The 17,374-nt window shown below is 41.6% G+C and overlaps 1 protein-coding gene across 1 annotated transcript in view; it reads left to right on the top strand.

Moving 5' to 3' along the window:
* Nucleotides 1-17,374, top strand: part of NEBL (nebulette) — a 379,293-nt gene that overhangs the window by 135,839 nt on the left and 226,080 nt on the right. Inside the window, exon 3 of the mRNA XM_056114776.1 lies at nucleotides 12,032-12,116. Coding sequence (XP_055970751.1) covers nucleotides 12,032-12,116 — 85 coding nt within the window. The remainder of the gene's footprint in view (nucleotides 1-12,031; nucleotides 12,117-17,374) is intronic.

Genomic DNA, 17,374 nt, shown 5'->3' with positions numbered 1-17,374 from the left:
CTGGTAGTTTGTCCTAAGTTTTATATTTTTCATATTTGATACACTTATTTTTGTGTCTGCTTTCTTGACCTAGCAGAACAGGGGAATTGCAGGGGTGTTGAACTCTCACCAGTTTGAGATTTCACTCCATTTTTTTCCTGATGCATCTCTGTCTGTATTTATATCTTTATATTAGAGAGAAATGTGTGTGTATACATATATGCATACTCATGCTCGGACTCATACTCATACATTGTATATGTTGTGTATACATATTTATATGTACACACATGCATGTACATGTTTTACATTTTTTGTTACTGATCTTAGATAACACCAAACATCAGCCAAGCGGCACAAATGCTGGCCGACTTTGACCGTGAGTGTGGAAAGGTAGGACTACAGCTGAATCTTACGAAGACAATGTTTATGAGAAATAGCCTTGTTCCTGACGCCCCATTCGCTCTCAATGGAACGACCATCTCCGAATGCAACAGCTATGTGTACCTAGGTCGAGAGGTCAACATGACAAATGACCTGGCACCCGAGCTGCGCAGGAGGAAGAGAGCGGCTTGGAACGCCTTCAAGAACGTCGAAGAAATAGCTAAGAGGACGAAGAACCTCCGTCTCCGGGCACATCTCTTTGATTCCACTGTTCTTCCTGCATTAACATATGCCTCAGAGACCTGGGCCCTACGCAAACAAGATGAGAACGCCATTCAGGTCTCCCAAAGAAGAATAGAAAGAGCTATGCTTGGAATATCACGTTTCACTCAAATGAGAGAACGAATCCGGAGTTCTGACATCCGTCGACGATCAAGGATCAGGGACGCTGTCTCATTTGCTAAGGTGTCGAAAATCAGATGGGCTGGTCACGTAATGAGATTTAAAGACGACCGTTGGACTAGAGCTGTTACTGATTGGATTCCACGGGATGTCAAGAGACCGCGTGGCCGCCCACCTACCAGATGGTCAGACTTCTTTGTCAAGGTCATGAACGATCGGTTTGAGGCCCTCCATGTTCCCGGAGCGAAGAGATGCCATTGGGCTACACTAGCACGCGACAGGGACAAATGGAGACGTTACTGGCGCCCGCTCGAGCAAATCGACGACTAACGGGAAGTTAAGTGATTAAGTGATTAGATACTTTTACCTTTAGGATGATACTTTTTTTGTGAAGGGAACATTTACCAATATTTGGTATCTATTTTTAATACTGCCTCTGTTTTTAAAGTGTTTTATTTCATATTAATCTGGTTATTTTGTAGTAAAATTGGAAAGTATAAAAATATTGTTCTTTAAGATGACAAAGTCAATGGTTTATGTTTTGGAATTATTGAATTTTACTTCTTCCTACTGTTATATTTCTATTTGTATGTTTTTTGTCTGTTTGTTTTTCTTAGTATTTATTTTTATTCTTTATCATGTATAGCTTGGTCATTTAAAGTGTTCCCACTGTTGTATTTCTATTTGTTTTGCTTTTTCTATCCTTTCTCTTAGTATTTATTTTATTGCACGTAGAGTTTTGTTGTTTTAAAACGTTTTTCTTTTTTTTGCTTTTTGGGTCACACCCGGCGATGCTCAAGGGGTTACTTTTGGCTCTGCACTCAGGAATTACTCCTGGTGGTGCTCAGGGAACCATATGGGATGCTGGGATTCAAACCCGCATTGGTCGTGTGCAAGGCAAACGCCCTACCCGCTGTGCTGTCGCTCCAGTCCCTAAAATGTTTTTTTTTATGAGATTTGAATTTATGAATTTATGTATTTTACTTCCATTCTTTATGTCACATTCTGAAAAAGTCTAAAATTTAGTGATATTGCAATGAGACCTTAGAATTTCAGTTCTCATACTGCCTTTTCATCTTATTGCCTAGTACTTTAGCTTTGTCTTCGAAAACCTTAGATCATAGACACTGACATTATCTACATTATGTTTCTACATTATGTCTTTATATAGCTGGAGTGATAGCACAGCGGTAGGGAGTTTGCCTTGTGTGCGGCCAACATGGCTGACCCGTGTTCGATTCCTCTGCCCGTATCCGAGAGCCTGGAAAGCTACCAAGAGTGTCTCGCCCACACACCAAAGCTGCCTGTGATGTATTCAATATGCCAAACACAGTAACAAGTCTCACAATGTTACTGGGCCCGCTCAAGCAAATCGATGAACAATGGGAGGGCAGTGACAGTGACAGTTTATGTTTGTATGTGTGTGTTTGTATGTGATCCCCCTACGTTTATTTGTTTAAAAATGTTTTATTTATCTTTTCCGCTTTTCTTTTGGTTTTTGGCCATACCTGGCAGTGACCAGGGCTTGCTCTTGGCTCTGTGCTCAGGGATCACACCTTATAGCTCCAGGGATTGAACCACAATTTGTTACATGCAAGGCAAGCATCCTGTACTATTCTTTAAAGAAAATGTTGAATGATACAAAACAATCATCATTGCTACCCAATGGAGTTTTTTAGATTAGGGAGAAATACATAGATTATAATGAGGTCTTCTAGCCTCTTCTCCCCATCATCCATTATAGTTCTGATCTTGACCCTTGGTAAAATTTCTTGGTAAAAATCAGAACATGTAAAGATGGTGCATGAAAAAAATTGCTCATTTAACATCATTGGGCTTCATTCAATGTAGAAAGCAGAATTGAAAAGCCAGTTAGAACCTTGTTAATGCTAAGATAACATTAATAATGTTAAGATAACATTGCTTTAAAAATGTAGATATACCATCGTGAAATTGTTTCTTTATTTTGTCTTATATTTGCAGAGAGCTACACCCAACAGTGCTCAGGGCTTACTCCAGGTGGTGCTCAGGGCACCATATACAGTGCCAGGGATTGAACTAGAGTCAGCTATCTGCAGAGCAAGCACTTAAACCCCCTAGTTCAGTTACCAGGGTTTTAATTGGGCGGGGGGCAGGGGACTGCCGATCAAGGTATCTTTTGCTTGGCGTGCACCCAGATTTTAGACACAAAGAGGATCAAGTGTTCAGCAATAACCAGAGTTGCTTACTGAAGCAGTAAGTCATTGGTATGGTTAATAGTGGTGGGAACCCTCTTCCAAATTCAAGTTCTTTGATCCCAATCCAGGCTCAGGCCAGCCTTGGAGACTGGTCTTTCTAGTAGAGCATTCCAGCTTCTCTGTGAATTCTTCTCTTCAGGGGCCTGTAAGGACATGATGACATAAACACAGATTCTTTTGGTACCCAGGGTCTGCCCTCACATTTTCTAGTTTGAGGGGAGGCATTACTTGGTAAAAACAAAGCTGCAAAGGGCAGACTTAAGTGCTCAGGAGGGAAGGACTCGGACAGAAGCTGGTAACTCACTTGTAAAGAATTAGGGGAGGTGGTAGCCTGTTTGGCTTTGCAGATAACAACATTAGTTATTAGCTATTTATTAGTAAGAGTCGTGGTCTTAAAATTCGTGGCCTCCTAGAATGCTGGTGATTTCTATCCTTGTAGAGGGTTTCACGGCTTCACCATGGTTGATGCTTAGGACAGGATGTCTTTGTTGGGGTGGGTATGTCATCCAGTATCTCTTGGGCTCTTCCTACCTCTACTCAGTGTGACAAGCAGAAATGTCTCCAGACATTGCCCATTTCCAAGTGGCCTCCATAGAGGGAGGTTGAGAACCTCCGTATTAACATGGATTTTCAGTTAATGACTTTATAAAGATCTTTGCTTTATCTACCTAAGTGGTTTGCTAATGTCTCACATTGACAGTAGTTTCTCATCTATAAAGCTCTTTCATGTGGTACTAGGCATAATCTCACAAGAGAGCCAGCGTTTGATCTTCATTATGTATATATGCACCCTTGCTAAGTCACTTTGTGGCAAGATGAAGAGAAAGGAGTAATAATAATATTCTGTTGCTAATAGTATTTTATTGAGTCTCTACCATGAACCACTGTTTGACCTGAATTACAGGTATTAATTTTGCCTTGAGTCAGAGAAGAGCTATCCTTAAAAGCTGATTCTAGAAATAAGAGGTTAAGAAGCTGGTCCAAAGACACATAGCTTTGTAGGTGGGAGAGCAGGTTGAAATTGGTCCCTGGGCTCCAGTGCTTTCATCACCATTAGGATCTTGAGGGAAAGTTTGAGGTACTGGCTTCTCACTCTTCTCTGGAAGTGACCTTTCTCAGTACTCTGTGTGCAAGTTTTTATTTGCTACCAGCTTTCTTCTCTCTAGGTGGCTCCATCTATTGGTTTAACATAACATGGCTTGTGTTCTTAGGATGGAAAAAATGACTTGACTTTACTGTTTCAAATGCAGACGTGTGTTCTCATTCTAGTTCCTTCTTTTTCTTGCTCACAACACATTTCTGGGAGATGTGGATTGGTTGCATCTGGTCAGCAGCCCGACACCTCACCTGGTGCTGGTACCACATGGCTGGGAGACCTTCAGTTCCGATGGTTCCCAGGCCTCCCATCTGTGAGAGGTCATTCCGCCCACTGCCTGTATCTTATACGTAATTTTACACAACTGTTTTATCTTCCAGGAAATTTATTGAACTATGAATTCATCCATTTAAAAATTTTGTATTAGGAAAATATTTTCTTCCCTTGTTCTCTTTCAATACCATTTCTCATGTCCCCCACCCCCACACCCTCTGTTCAGTGTTCTGAAACTTAGGATGGAAAATTGAAAAATGGCTGGCTTTCTCTAGGTCTGTTGAAGCAAACTCCTTAGGATTTCTTCTCAGGGGGCCAGGGATGTGATTAAATAGTGGAGCATTTAATGCATGTGTGAGGCCCCGGGTTCAATACTTGGCACAGCAGTAACAACAACAAAGATTTTTATTCAGGGTGGCCTTCTATACCTATTCAAATGAAAGGAGCTAGAATTAACGAATGCTCTCAGAGGCTTTGCTTCTTTGTGCCTTTGATTCATGAAGGACCATTCTCCTCTCAACTTATTTGTGTCTGGATTTCTTTTCTTGTTTTCTGCAGACAGTGTGTGTGTATCTGTGTGTGCATGTATGTGTATGTGTGCATGTGTGTATGTGTGTGTGTGAGTGTGTGGCATATGTGTTTGTGTATGTGTGTATATGTGTGTGGTATGTGTGTGAGTGTGTATGTGTGTGTTTGTGTATGTGTGTAGGTGTGTATGTATATGTGTGTGGTGTATAGTGTGTGTTTGTGTATGTGTGTATATGCTGTATGTTTATATGTGTATATGTGTGTGTGTGTGTGTGTGTCTGTTGACATTGATCTTAGAGTAGATCGTGGGATTAGTTGAAATGGACTTTACTAGAGGGCTTAGATGTGTAGAAGTCCAGTGTATTCAGATATGTCAAGTTTGGGAAAATTAATTAGGTTTCTCCAGAAACTGTGATGATTCTTTTAAATATAAAGTGGAGTGTGCCATAATTACACTACTTCTGTTGAGACTCACAGTTCTGACTCATGAGACTGCTTTGCTCTCTCTAGATTATGCTGCAGGTTTCCCCCTCCCCCCATCCAAGACCTCATTCTGAATTTCACTTACTCAGAAGTTTGCTTTGAACCCTGAGATCTCAAGTCTTAATCCTTTTTAAGTTTTTAATGTTTGGGGTTTTGGGATCATACCTGGTGGTACTCAGGTACTCTTACTGGCTCTGTGCTGAGGATGCTTGGGGATTGAACCATGATTGGTGGATGCAAGACAAGCAACTAACCCTGGAAGCTGTCTCTCCCGCCACCCCAACCCTTAGCACTCACGATGTTCATTGTTTCAGACAAGAATTCCTGCTTCCTTCAGCATTTCTTCTTTTGGTTATTAATACTAAATCAACATTTCCCTGCTATATAAAAATGTGAATAGTTTGTTCCCTTATGCATCTTTAGAAAAATTATGTTCTGTAAGGAGGAGCTCACTATTGTTAGGATTTAAAAGGATCTTGGACAAGAGTAGGGCATCACTGCTGGTATATGACCCGCCTCCCCACCCCCCCCATTCCTCCTTTCCTCAGCAGACCTGCAGAGCATGTGAGTACATTTGCCACTGCAGCTACCAGCTGAATGCATCTTCTAAGAAATAACAACTTTTATCATTTTTTCCTTCTGTGTAAACTTGCAAGATTTTTTAGCATGGGATGCTGATACAACAAGCAATATGTATTTTATTATAAGCAAGTATTTCATAAGTTCAAAGATATCACCTTTTCTCCTTGTAAAGTCAAGTGGTGAGAATAGTTATTTTGAGAACATGATACTTCAAAATGAAAGCGATGTTGAATGAGTGAAGTTTTATTCATATCCTAATGGAGGATATTTTTTGCCTGTTGTGGAGGAATTTCATACACCCAAAGAAAAGTCTTTGCAAATTGTCCGACTCTCCTGCAATAATTGCCTTATTTCTATTTCCATTTCTGAATGTTTAATTAAAAATCCTAGGGCTGAGTGCCTCAAGAGCTGGGGGAGAGGGCAGTAGAAATAAAGAAGGGACCATTATGACAATGTTGGTTGGAAGGGATTGCTCTGGATGGGAGATGTGTGCTGAAAGTGGGTAAAGAACCAAGCATGATGGTCTATCAGTATCTGTATTGCAAACCATAGTACCCCAAAGGGTGGGGAGGGTGAGAGAGACAGAGAGAGACACAGAGAAACAGGAGAGAGAGAGAGAGAGAGAGAGAGAGAGAGAGAGAGAGAGAGAGAAGAAAAGTATGAAGAGTGCCTGCCATAGAGGCAGGCTTGGGTGAGATGGTGGCAGGAGGGATACAGCAGATATTGGTTGTGGGAAGTATACACTGGTGGAAGGTTGGGTGTTGGAACATTGTATAACTGAAACTGAGCATAAAAGTTTTGCAGTTGTCTCATGGTGATTAGGTGGGAATGCCGACTGGTTCAGCCCTTTTGGAAAACAGTATGGACGATTCTCAAAAAATTAGAAATTGAGCTCCCATTTGACCCAGCAATACCACTCCTGGGAATATATCCCAGAGAGGCAAAAAAGTATAGTCAGAATCACATCTGCACTTCTATGTTCATTGCTGCACTGTTCACAATAGCCAAAATCTGGAAAAACCCCCTAGTGCCTTAGAACAGATGACTGGTTAAAGAAACTTTGGTACATCTACACAATGGAGTACTATGCAGCTGTTAGAAAAGATGAAGTCATGAAATTTACATACAAAGAAAGTATCATGCTAAGTGAATTGAGTCAGAAAGAGAGGGACAGACATAGAAAGATTTCATTCATCTGCGGAATATAAAGTAACAAAATAGGAGACTACCATAAAAGAATAGTTGAGATAAGTACCAGGAGGTTCACTCTATGGCTTGAAGGCCAGCAACACATGCTAGGGGAAAGGCAGCTCAGATAGAGAAGGGAACACCAAGTAAAGGATATCGGGAGGATCCTCCCAGGATGGGAGATACATGCTGAAAGTGGACTATAGACCGAACATGATTGCTACTCAGTGCCTCTTTTGCAAACCACAGCACCCAAAAGGAGAGAGAGAACAAAAGGGAATGCCCTGCCACAGAGGCAGGATGGGATGGGGTGGTGGTTGGGGTGAGTGAGTGGGAGAGATACTGGGATCATTGGTGGTGGAGAATGGGCACTGGTGGAGGGACGAGTACTCAATCATTGCATAACTGAAACCCAAGCACAAAATCTTGTAAGTCTGTACCTCATTGTGTTTCACTAATTAAAGTTAAAAAAAAATCCTAGGGCCAGGAATGTGGCTTAGTGGTAGATGCCATGCATGTTTATGGTCCTGGGTTTGATCCCTTACACCAAAAAGAAAATCAGTTTTGTTTCAAAATTTTATTTAATGAGAAATTCTGTTAGATATTTTAAATAGGAAATTAGTAATAATTTTAATAAACATACGTGATAGGAGAAGGCCTTTCTCCAAACTCAGTAACCTGCAAGATACTATTGTTGTATCTTCACAAGCTGAACTTCCCATAACATGTTTGAGAGTATATTCTACTTACAGATTTTTCTCTCCCTAACATTTATTCATCACTGTGATTTACAGTATTGCCAATAGCAATGTTTCAGGCATACAATTTAGATACTACAGCCATCACCAGAATGCTAGTGTTCCTCCACCAGGTCCCCTCACGTTCCCCTACCCCATCCCCTGAGAAACTCAGTTCTGAAGGCTGACCCTCAGAGGTCAGTTTTAATTCCCTTACTATAATTTTTATACTCAGCATAGGAGAGAGAATATTCAATTCTTGAAGTGGTTAAAATATGTAGTGGAAATTTAAAAAATTAAACATATGGGACCCCCGACAATTTTCACAAAACTTTATTTCACAGAATATATGAAATAAAATATCACTGTCACTGTCCTGCCATTGTTCATCGATTTTCTCAAGCAGCCCCAGTAACATCTCCATTGTGAGACTTAGTTGTTACTGTGTTTGTCATATTGAATACATCACGGGTAGTTTACCAGGCTTTGCCGTGTGGGCAAGATACTCTTGGTAGCTTGCTGGGCTCTTCAAGAGGGGTGGAAGAATCGAACTTGGGTTGGCCATGTTGGCTGCATGCAAGGCAAACGCCCTACCTGCTGTACTATTGCTCCAGCAAGTTAGAATTTTAGCTTCAAGGGTAGCAATTCATGGTTGACATTTAAAAAGTTAAGTCACATTTAACTTTCCAAGATTGACTTGCTAATACCCAGACCTTGGTCCTGTGGCTTCTTTCTTTGCATCGATAACTATAGTTTCCGTCAACATTTTAAGCCCACAACTCAGATGGAAACCAGAAGGGAAAAAAGACTGGGTAGGAATAAAAACAAGTGTGGGTGAAAATCTCGACTCACTAGTGGTTTTACACACACATACACACACATGCACGCACACACACACACAGAGCATCATCTCAGCTGACTTACTTCATCTTAATCCCAGTCAACTTTGTGAGCACCTCTTCTTTGTTTAATGATATAATGAGGTCTATAAGATGACCCTAAGGGATTATGAAAAATTTCAAATCAGGTTTGGGTAAACTCTGGGGAGGGGTGCAGAAAAGTGATGAAGGATAGAGGACTTTGAGAAAGCACAGTGAGATGTAGGTGGACCTTATCAAGGAGATGTGGAGGATGTGCATAGGGGTAGGGGAGGCACCCACAGATCAGTTTGGGTCTTTACGCTGGAGGAGGGGATACGTCCCTTCCTCATCAGGAAGACCTGTCTGGTTGCCTGGAGGTGATTGGATAGGATTTCATTAGGAATACTTCCATGTTTTCTCACTGTGTGCTAGGATCCTGTGCCTGGTTGTTGTCTCCCTTCTATGTCCTGTCTGTCCTGTTCCCTCACTCCCTTTTTTTTCTTTTCTCTACCAACATTTACAAATGTTTTCAAAGTCATACTATGAACCAGACACTGGTAGAAGATGAATGTACCCTGACAAGGACTAAGATTGCTTGTTCTTGCTGCCACAAAATTGTATGTTTTTCTTGTACTGTGAGACAAAGACATAAACATAGGGATGTGTAGGATAACATTGGTTTGCCCTTCCTCCCTGACCGTAGGGAGCTTAGGTTTGTTGATTGCTCCCCTAACCTGTCAATTACCTTTGCCTCCTGATCAGACTCTGTTTACTTGTAAATATTGTTTTTTCTCTTCTCTTTAATGCCCTATGCATAGTTAATTCAGAGTACTGTCCTTTTTATACGTATAGACACAGGAAGACAATGCTATGCTTTTATAACTTAGGAGTTAGTTGACTCCTAATGATATTTACACCTGGGCATTTGTTCTCTCGACTTAAGTCTCAGTTTTCCTTACTTCCTAGCACCCCAAAAGCAGGGCCCAATGTGGGAGTGGATGGACACAGGGCAAGCTGTGAGCTTCCCTGGCATCGAAATGGGCCTGACCAAAGCACTATAATATTTAAGTATAAGTTAAGAACATAGTTATGGACAAATTCTGTCATGATCCAAAAAGTAACATCTAGATTAGGACACTGCTAGGATTAGGAAAGATTAATCTGGCCTGAGCACTGTAGTCTGAGATCTGTGATGAGATGTTCCCAGGAGAGCCACCCTACAAACTCAATCTATCTCTTACTGTGTCCATACAAAACACTTAATGTTAAGAAGTAGAATTAAGACATTAATTAAGATGTTAATTAGGTTATTGGACTAAGGAGAGGAGGTGGTATTTCTGCCCTTGAGCCTGATGGTTGATCAGGAAGGGTTTATTGATATGTTAATTGTACTACCTGACAGGGTGTGGTGTCTACCCCCAATGTGGGGAGATTGGGGAAGGGACTAAAGAGTGACCAGGGCAGCAAGACAGAGCATGAGAGACTAGCAAGGGGGACAGAGAAAGAAGAATGTAGGGGAAGAATGCAGTAGGTGCGTGGAGAGAGAGAGAGACCAGGCTGCTAGAGGGAGCGCGGAGAGATGAGTGGAAGAGACAGGAGGAGATGAGAATGAGGGGTTTAGTAAGACTGGAACAGGCACATGGGGAGAATGGAATAAATATCAACTGATCACCAGCCAGCCTGGTGTCCCTCGTTTCCTCTTTTGTCCACGCATGGCATTGGCCGTCTCTGGTGGGGAAGTGGCCTGAGACCACTGAACACGGGCATCAAGAGAGAGAGCCGCGGGTTCCCCTAGCTGTCAGGAGTCTACACAGGGATGTACATATGATAGGAATGGTATGGGGAAGAAATGAAGGAGAGACACACTTGGGAGACCAGGAAGGGTTCCTGAAAAGGGGGAGACTTAAGAAGTAAAGACGAGACAGCCAGAGAAATGAGTGGAAAGAGAGATAAGTGTTCCAGGCAAGGGGAAGAGATCTGCTCTCTGCCCTCCACACTCCACCATCCAACCATTCTGAAGGGAGAGAAGGGCAACCTTCAAGATGGAGGTGATCCCCATGGCCAAAGTATGAGTGAGAAGTCTACAGAGAGCTGAGGATGGGGGTTTTGGACACCAGGACATTCATTGGACTATTTTTCCTGATTCTTCCAATGGAAAAGCCTTTGGAGACTAGTCATCAAATGATGGGCTCAGATTGGCATTGTAGAATATTTGCTTGGCAGTTGGATCGGGATGGCAAGAATGGCAAGGGCTGTGCTTGCCTGGGAGGAGAGTGTGTTCTATAGTGAAAAAAGTAAAAAAATTAAAGTAGGAAAACCTACATAATGGCAAGATACTCAGGAGTCGGGGTTGATAAAGCTTATTGATTTGGAGCCATGAGCGTCAAGATTATTTCCGGATTTTTGACTTGGGGAAATTAATGAGTGAAGCTGAGGGAAAAAAAAACTATCATAGTACTTTGGTGGAGGGGGGTGATGGAATGTTGAATGTCAGACTAGTTGAGTTTGTGGTGGGTTGGGGATATACCTAAATGGAAATTCAGGAGAGAAAGTTTTGGCCTGAGATAAAAGTTTGGGAAAGATCTGCATATACAGAGGGGTTCCCAACACTGGAGAATGAATGAGATCCCTCGGTTTATAGTACAGACTATTAGAATACTGCAGGGGATTGTACAAGCAGAGAGGAACCCGAAGGAAACAGAGGCAGGGCAGTTAGAGGGGAGAAGCCAGCCCAGAGTATGTGATGATGCAGACTGAGAGAGAAGGTTTTTCAAGGTGGAGGGGTAGGTCAAGCGAGAGGCAGACCAAAAACTTCTGTGGGATGGATCCGCAGGAAGCACTTGTAACTTTGATGGCAAAAACTTTTGAAAACAGGAGCTAGAAGCCACTATGCACGAAGAGTTGAGGAGAAGGGAAAGAAGAGTTGAATGTGGGCCTTTCCTTGAGGAATTTTGGCTGTGGGAGAAAGAAGACTCTAGTTCCACATGCCTTGTGGCTGGGCGAGGAATTACAGAGGTGCGGAGAGTCTTCAGCCCACTTGGATGATGATAGGAAGTAGCTTAATGAACAGAGAAGCTGAAGCTGAAGTTTGTGGAGACAGGGCTGTGAGGGTCCCAAGAACAGAAGTGGGCCTGGGATCCAGAATACAGACAGATAACTTTTGGCTCTCAGGCCGACTCCTATTTCCATGGTGAGGGAAGGGAAGGACAACACAGTTGGGGTTAACACATTGTTTCCTGGTATTTTATTTTACTTACATTCTTTCTAAATGTTTCTCCACAGACACTACCCAAAGCAGTCCTTCACCACCGTGGCAGACACACCTGAAAATCTTCGCCTGAAGCAGCAAAGTGAATTGCAGAGTCAGGTAATTTCTTGAAGGCCTATTTTCTTCACATCGGTAATGAATATGATTCACAAGGCCTCGCTTGGGAGCTTCTGACATTGTCCAATCCTCTTAGATGAGGGTTCATGTGGAGACTGAAACCCAGCCTGGATGGGGCACCCCTGGTGGAAGGGTGGAACATCTGCTTCATCCGTGGACTGGGATCAGGCCGAGATTCTGGATTCTGTGATTCACACGAGTCTAGGGCAAATAAATGAGTTCTGGTCAGAGTTAGTGTTTCCCAACAATATTGATTTATTTGGTCCTAAATATTTAAAAACATTTTATAAATAGCTTTTCCACACTGCATATGTAGGGGAGACAGAGGTGTGAACTTGACCCAGTTGCAGTGCTTGTGGGGCTCACACCCTGTCTGTGTATCTCACACCAGCCACAAGCTGTGTTTGCATCCTGTCACTCTACTCAATTTTCTTCATATGTCACACTGACAGCAGGGACGGAGATGAGAACACCCCCGTTGGCTCCCAGACAACTCTTTTGGATGAAACTTGCCTTCAATATGGGAGAAACACGCGGTTTAAGACTAGGGGTTCGAGTGGCACTGTTTTCTGCAAGGACTTAGCCAGTCTCTTCTTGAGAAGTGAATGGTGCTCTCTTTGGGGGAGGTGAGCTTGCCTGGATGGTGTCCTTGGATCCGCACTGCAGTAAACTGACACCAAGAATAGTGGGGAGGGCTTGTGGCATGGGGGCTGAAGGGCTTGCAGGGAGACTGGGTTGTGGTCCCCTTCTGCTGTTCACTGGCTGTGTCCTAGCATCAGCCCTTCGGATTCTGTGCTTCTGTGAAGACCCTCTGTCTTGTCTACCTGTCTCAGGGTGATTGAAAGCATCAAATAGGGAGTTAGGTGTAAAAGCATTTCAAAAAGTTATAAAAAATATGGGTGACTTATTGTCATTATTATGATCACTGATCTGAAAAAAAAGCAAAATGTTAATATTTAAGAAAGAAGTTAATATTTATATTCTTAACTTATCATATTATTATAGAATAAATATATTATAAAACATTTATATTATAAAATATATTATAAAATATTTGTTTTTATATATTATAAAATATATTAGAAAATATTTATTATATAAATATTATAATAAGAATATTAATATTCTTATACATAACATATATAAGTTAATACCTAATTATTTTGATCATGTCAGTCTGCAGTTTTTATTATTATTGTTTTCAGTGTCAGGGATCAAATTCGGGAGCCTCACACAACGCACACAGGCTCCATTATTGAGCCACCCCTGCAGTCCTTCCTGTCGCTGTTCTTTGTGAGAGAAGTCAGCTCGCAGCTACCCGGTTCTCATCATTTCCTTGCAGTTTTATCTGATCAGAGAAGATGTTGTGGTTTCCTTCGCCCTTTTTCTGGATTGGGGATCATGTCTCGGTTCATTAGAGAGTTAACTCAAAGCTGAGTTTACTGTCAGTTAACAATGCCACCATGACATGGTTGCCATTAGCTTTTGTTTTTTTTATGTAGAATGCTAATTTTTGCATGTGGAGCCATTAATTGGAAAAAAAATTGAGTGGACAAAGAGAGGTGCTGCAGCGATGCAGACACGAACACCCTTGCTCATTCACACTGGGGAGGGTGCCAGGACTTGGCTCCAGGCCACGCACATCCAATGTGCCTTTCTTCCTCCTCAAGTTAGGATTAATTAGATAATTCTGGAGAAGTACTTGGAGCACACTGGAAAACAGAACTCAATCAAGCAATCAAATATTTGTTCCCTGCTTATTACACGTCCTTGTTCTGTGCAAAAAAAAATTATAAGGAGTTAATTCTCCCCACATGGAACTCATAGGGTGTAGGGGAAATGGGTCTCTCCTCCTCTACCCCTGCCTCAGCTGTGTTTCATTTATAAGAAGGAAGGAGTGAGTGTGGGTTAAACAGGTTAGTGTTGTATTCTCGGGGTGGGTGGAGGGGTACCTTGGAACTCTGAAGGTTGAGAATTTGATACATACAACTCCACTTTGCCCTTTGAAGGTTTAGCACTCCTCCCAATGGAACTAATTGGGTGCAGTTAGTGGTTGTAAGTACCTCATCTAAGTCCAGAAATAAGCACTTTAAAATTATTTATTTATGTACTTATTATTACTTGCTTATTTTTTTTAATGAATCGCCATGAGATACAGTTACAGACTTAACAAACCTTCGTGATTATATTTCAGTCATACAATGATGAATACCCATCACTCCATCAATGCCCATTCTCCACCACCAATGTTCCCAGTATCCCTCCCACCACCCCCACCCCTTCCATAAAGTAACACAATAGAAGACTAAGCACATACTGTTTTTTTCTCATGTGCCTGACTCTGGAAATGTGAAGAGAAAGGGGGCTTGGCATTCTATACAAGGCTGATTCCATTCTTCCTCTTAGTGATCACTGAGCCACAGGAGGCAGAAAGCACCATAAAGATGGAACAGGAGCAGGTACAGCATCATAGGGTATCTGAACAGTGGGTGAAGGTATCCACATTTAAAAAGCTTTTCCTCAAATGTCACCTTCTGGGGGAAATACAGGAACCGTGAACTGAATACATACTATGTGCAGGGAATTATGTTAGGCATTGAGCATGTCAGGATACCACAGTTTCATCATCATCTTTATCCAGGCACATGCTATTAAGTGTATAATCTCATTTATTCCCAAATGGCCTTGTGAGACAGGGATTGATTGTTATCTCTGTTTAGATGAAGTACTCAGCCTTTGGAGCACTAAAACAATTTTCCCTTGCAAACGTAGTTCATAAGGTGTTGAACTTGGAATTAAAAGATCCACTGGTGTCCACATTCTTAACTAATACTCTGGTGGCTTTTCTCAGAGAGTACTAAGAAAAAGGATTTGACATGAAAAGCTGTAGTACAAGTAAAATTTCACATCAGCTATAAAAGTCACACTAGAAGAAGCCATTATTTTAAAAACTTTTAATTTTTTCTATATAATTTTTTTAATTGAGTGAGATTCTGTGGTTTATAATACTATTAATAATTGTTTCTCATGCACATGATTCCAATACTGTATGTACCAGCAGTGTACCCACCTCCCTCTCCCAAGGAATCCCCAATGCTCCTTACTTTCCAGCTCAGTCTAAGTTGTGTGGATTAGTTCTCTCATTATGTTGCCTTTGGGCCTTTGTGGCTATTTTGCTGTGTATTTAAGTTCCGCATATGAGAGAGATCATTCTGTATCTCTCCCTTTCTTCCTGACTGACTTCACTCAGCATGATCTCCTCTAGTTCCATTCATGTTATTGTAAATTGCATAATTTTGTTTTCTTTAGAGCTGCATAAGATTTCATTGTGTATATATACCACAGCTTCTTGATCCATTCATCCACAGTTGAGTATTTGGATTGTTTCTATATCCTGGCTATTGTACTAAGCATCTTGATGAATGTAGGTGTGCATACATATTTTGGAATGAATATTTTTGTGTTTTGGGGCTAGATGCTAGGAAGTGATATCACTGTGTCATTATGGTAGTTCTGTTCCTCTTTTTTGGATAATCTCCATATTGCTTTCCCACCAAAGGTGAATAAGGGTTGCTTTCTCATCACAACCTTGCCAACACTGGAAAGCAGTCATTATTAATGTTTTCTCCTGGTTGAAAGGCAAAGTCATTTCTGATTTTGGCAAAGGTACAGGAGGAAATCTGTCCTGATAGCAAAATTGATTAGTGGCACTTTATTTCATTATGGACTGGAGCGATAGCACAGTGGGTAGGGTGTTTGACTTGTACACGGCTGACCCGGGTTCAATTTCTCCATCCCTCTTGGAGTGCTCGGCAACCTACCGAGAGTATTCTGCCCACATGGCTGAGCCTGGCAAGCTCCCCGTTGTGTATTCAGTATGCCAAAAATAGTAGCAACAAGTCTCATAATGGAGACGTTACTGGTGCCCACTCGAGCAAATCGATGAACAGTGGAGGACAGTGCTACAGTGCTACTATTTCATTATAGCATTCTATATAGTTTGATTCTGTGAATCAAATATAATCAAATAGAGCGTTTCCTTGGAGTCTGAACTAAGTCTGAATCAAGAATTCTGAAAGATACACAGTTTTGGTGGAAAATTGACTTAATACTTGTTTCGGTAATTTGTGATGCTAAATGAGTCAAATCTGTTCATAAGTCTAAGTCTTGAAATTCTGAAATCTCTTAGAATTGTTTGCTTAAAACTAATTCTTTTCTTACAGCTCATTAGCTTACCAAATGAGCCAAAATGGAAAGAAAACAAAAATTTATTTTCAGTCCAATCTGGAAAGTTATTTATACTTGTATACTGTTATCTTTTCCTGTATCTCTCTCCTTTTCCCCCAATTTGTCTCTTTTGCAAAGATTGTAAACTTAGCATTTTACTTTTTGCCTTTCTTGGATTCTCTTATGCATTTTCATTTTATTTATTTATTTATTTATTTTTGTGGGAGGAGGGATGTTTATGTCATCCCTCAATACTTAGGGCTTATCCCTTGCTATGTGCTCAGGGTTACTCCATGTGGGGCTCAAGGGGCCATCTGGGGTGTAGCAATAGAACTGGGGTCAGTAGCATGCTGGGCAAGTACCTTACCTGCTGTGCTATCTCTCTCGTCCTGATTCTCTCACTGTTTTTGGAGGAGGGGGGAATCTTTGTAAGGTGACATATTGAACTCATAAAATGATTCACAATGCTAGAGAATAATCCATCCAATAATGGTTAGCTCTTCAGAACGGTGATAGGGAATGCTTTACAGGCATCCTCTGATTCACAGAAACTCTGAGTGTGCGCACCTGGCCAGCCTCTGATGGCAGAGGATGAGGATGGCCCTGGAACTTGGTCACACAGAGCAGGGTGGCTCTTCATTAGCACAGGCCCACCCTCTCGTTACATCTCCCAGGATGAACTTCTTCAAAGAGCTCAGGCTCCTTGGGTAGGTACTCCTACAGGTCCACTCAACAAGAAGCAAGAGGAAACTTGACTTCTCTGGTTTAAGTAACAGCACCCATCCCCTGTTGGTCTGCCTTGGCACCAGCATAGGATCCTTTCTAGAGAGGAAGCTTTAATTTCCAATCACTTTCCTGTCCTGAGTTTCAGCATACTAATTTCAGAACAAACTCTGGGAGCAACCAGGTCTTAGTAAACTGAAGAAACTCTAAACCTTAGCACATGAAAGGAAAAGTCCCTGATTAGAAAATTTTCTTTTCTCTACTGTTCTATGTTCGAGAAAGTATTAGAT

The sequence above is a fragment of the Sorex fumeus genome, unplaced genomic scaffold, assembly GCF_029834395.1.
Source record: "Sorex fumeus unplaced genomic scaffold, SorFum_2.1 ptg000026l, whole genome shotgun sequence".
Lineage (NCBI taxonomy): Eukaryota > Metazoa > Chordata > Mammalia > Eulipotyphla > Soricidae > Sorex > Sorex fumeus.
The sequence above is the reverse complement of the archived record's forward strand: the minus strand, read 5'-3'. Positions and strand labels throughout refer to the sequence as shown.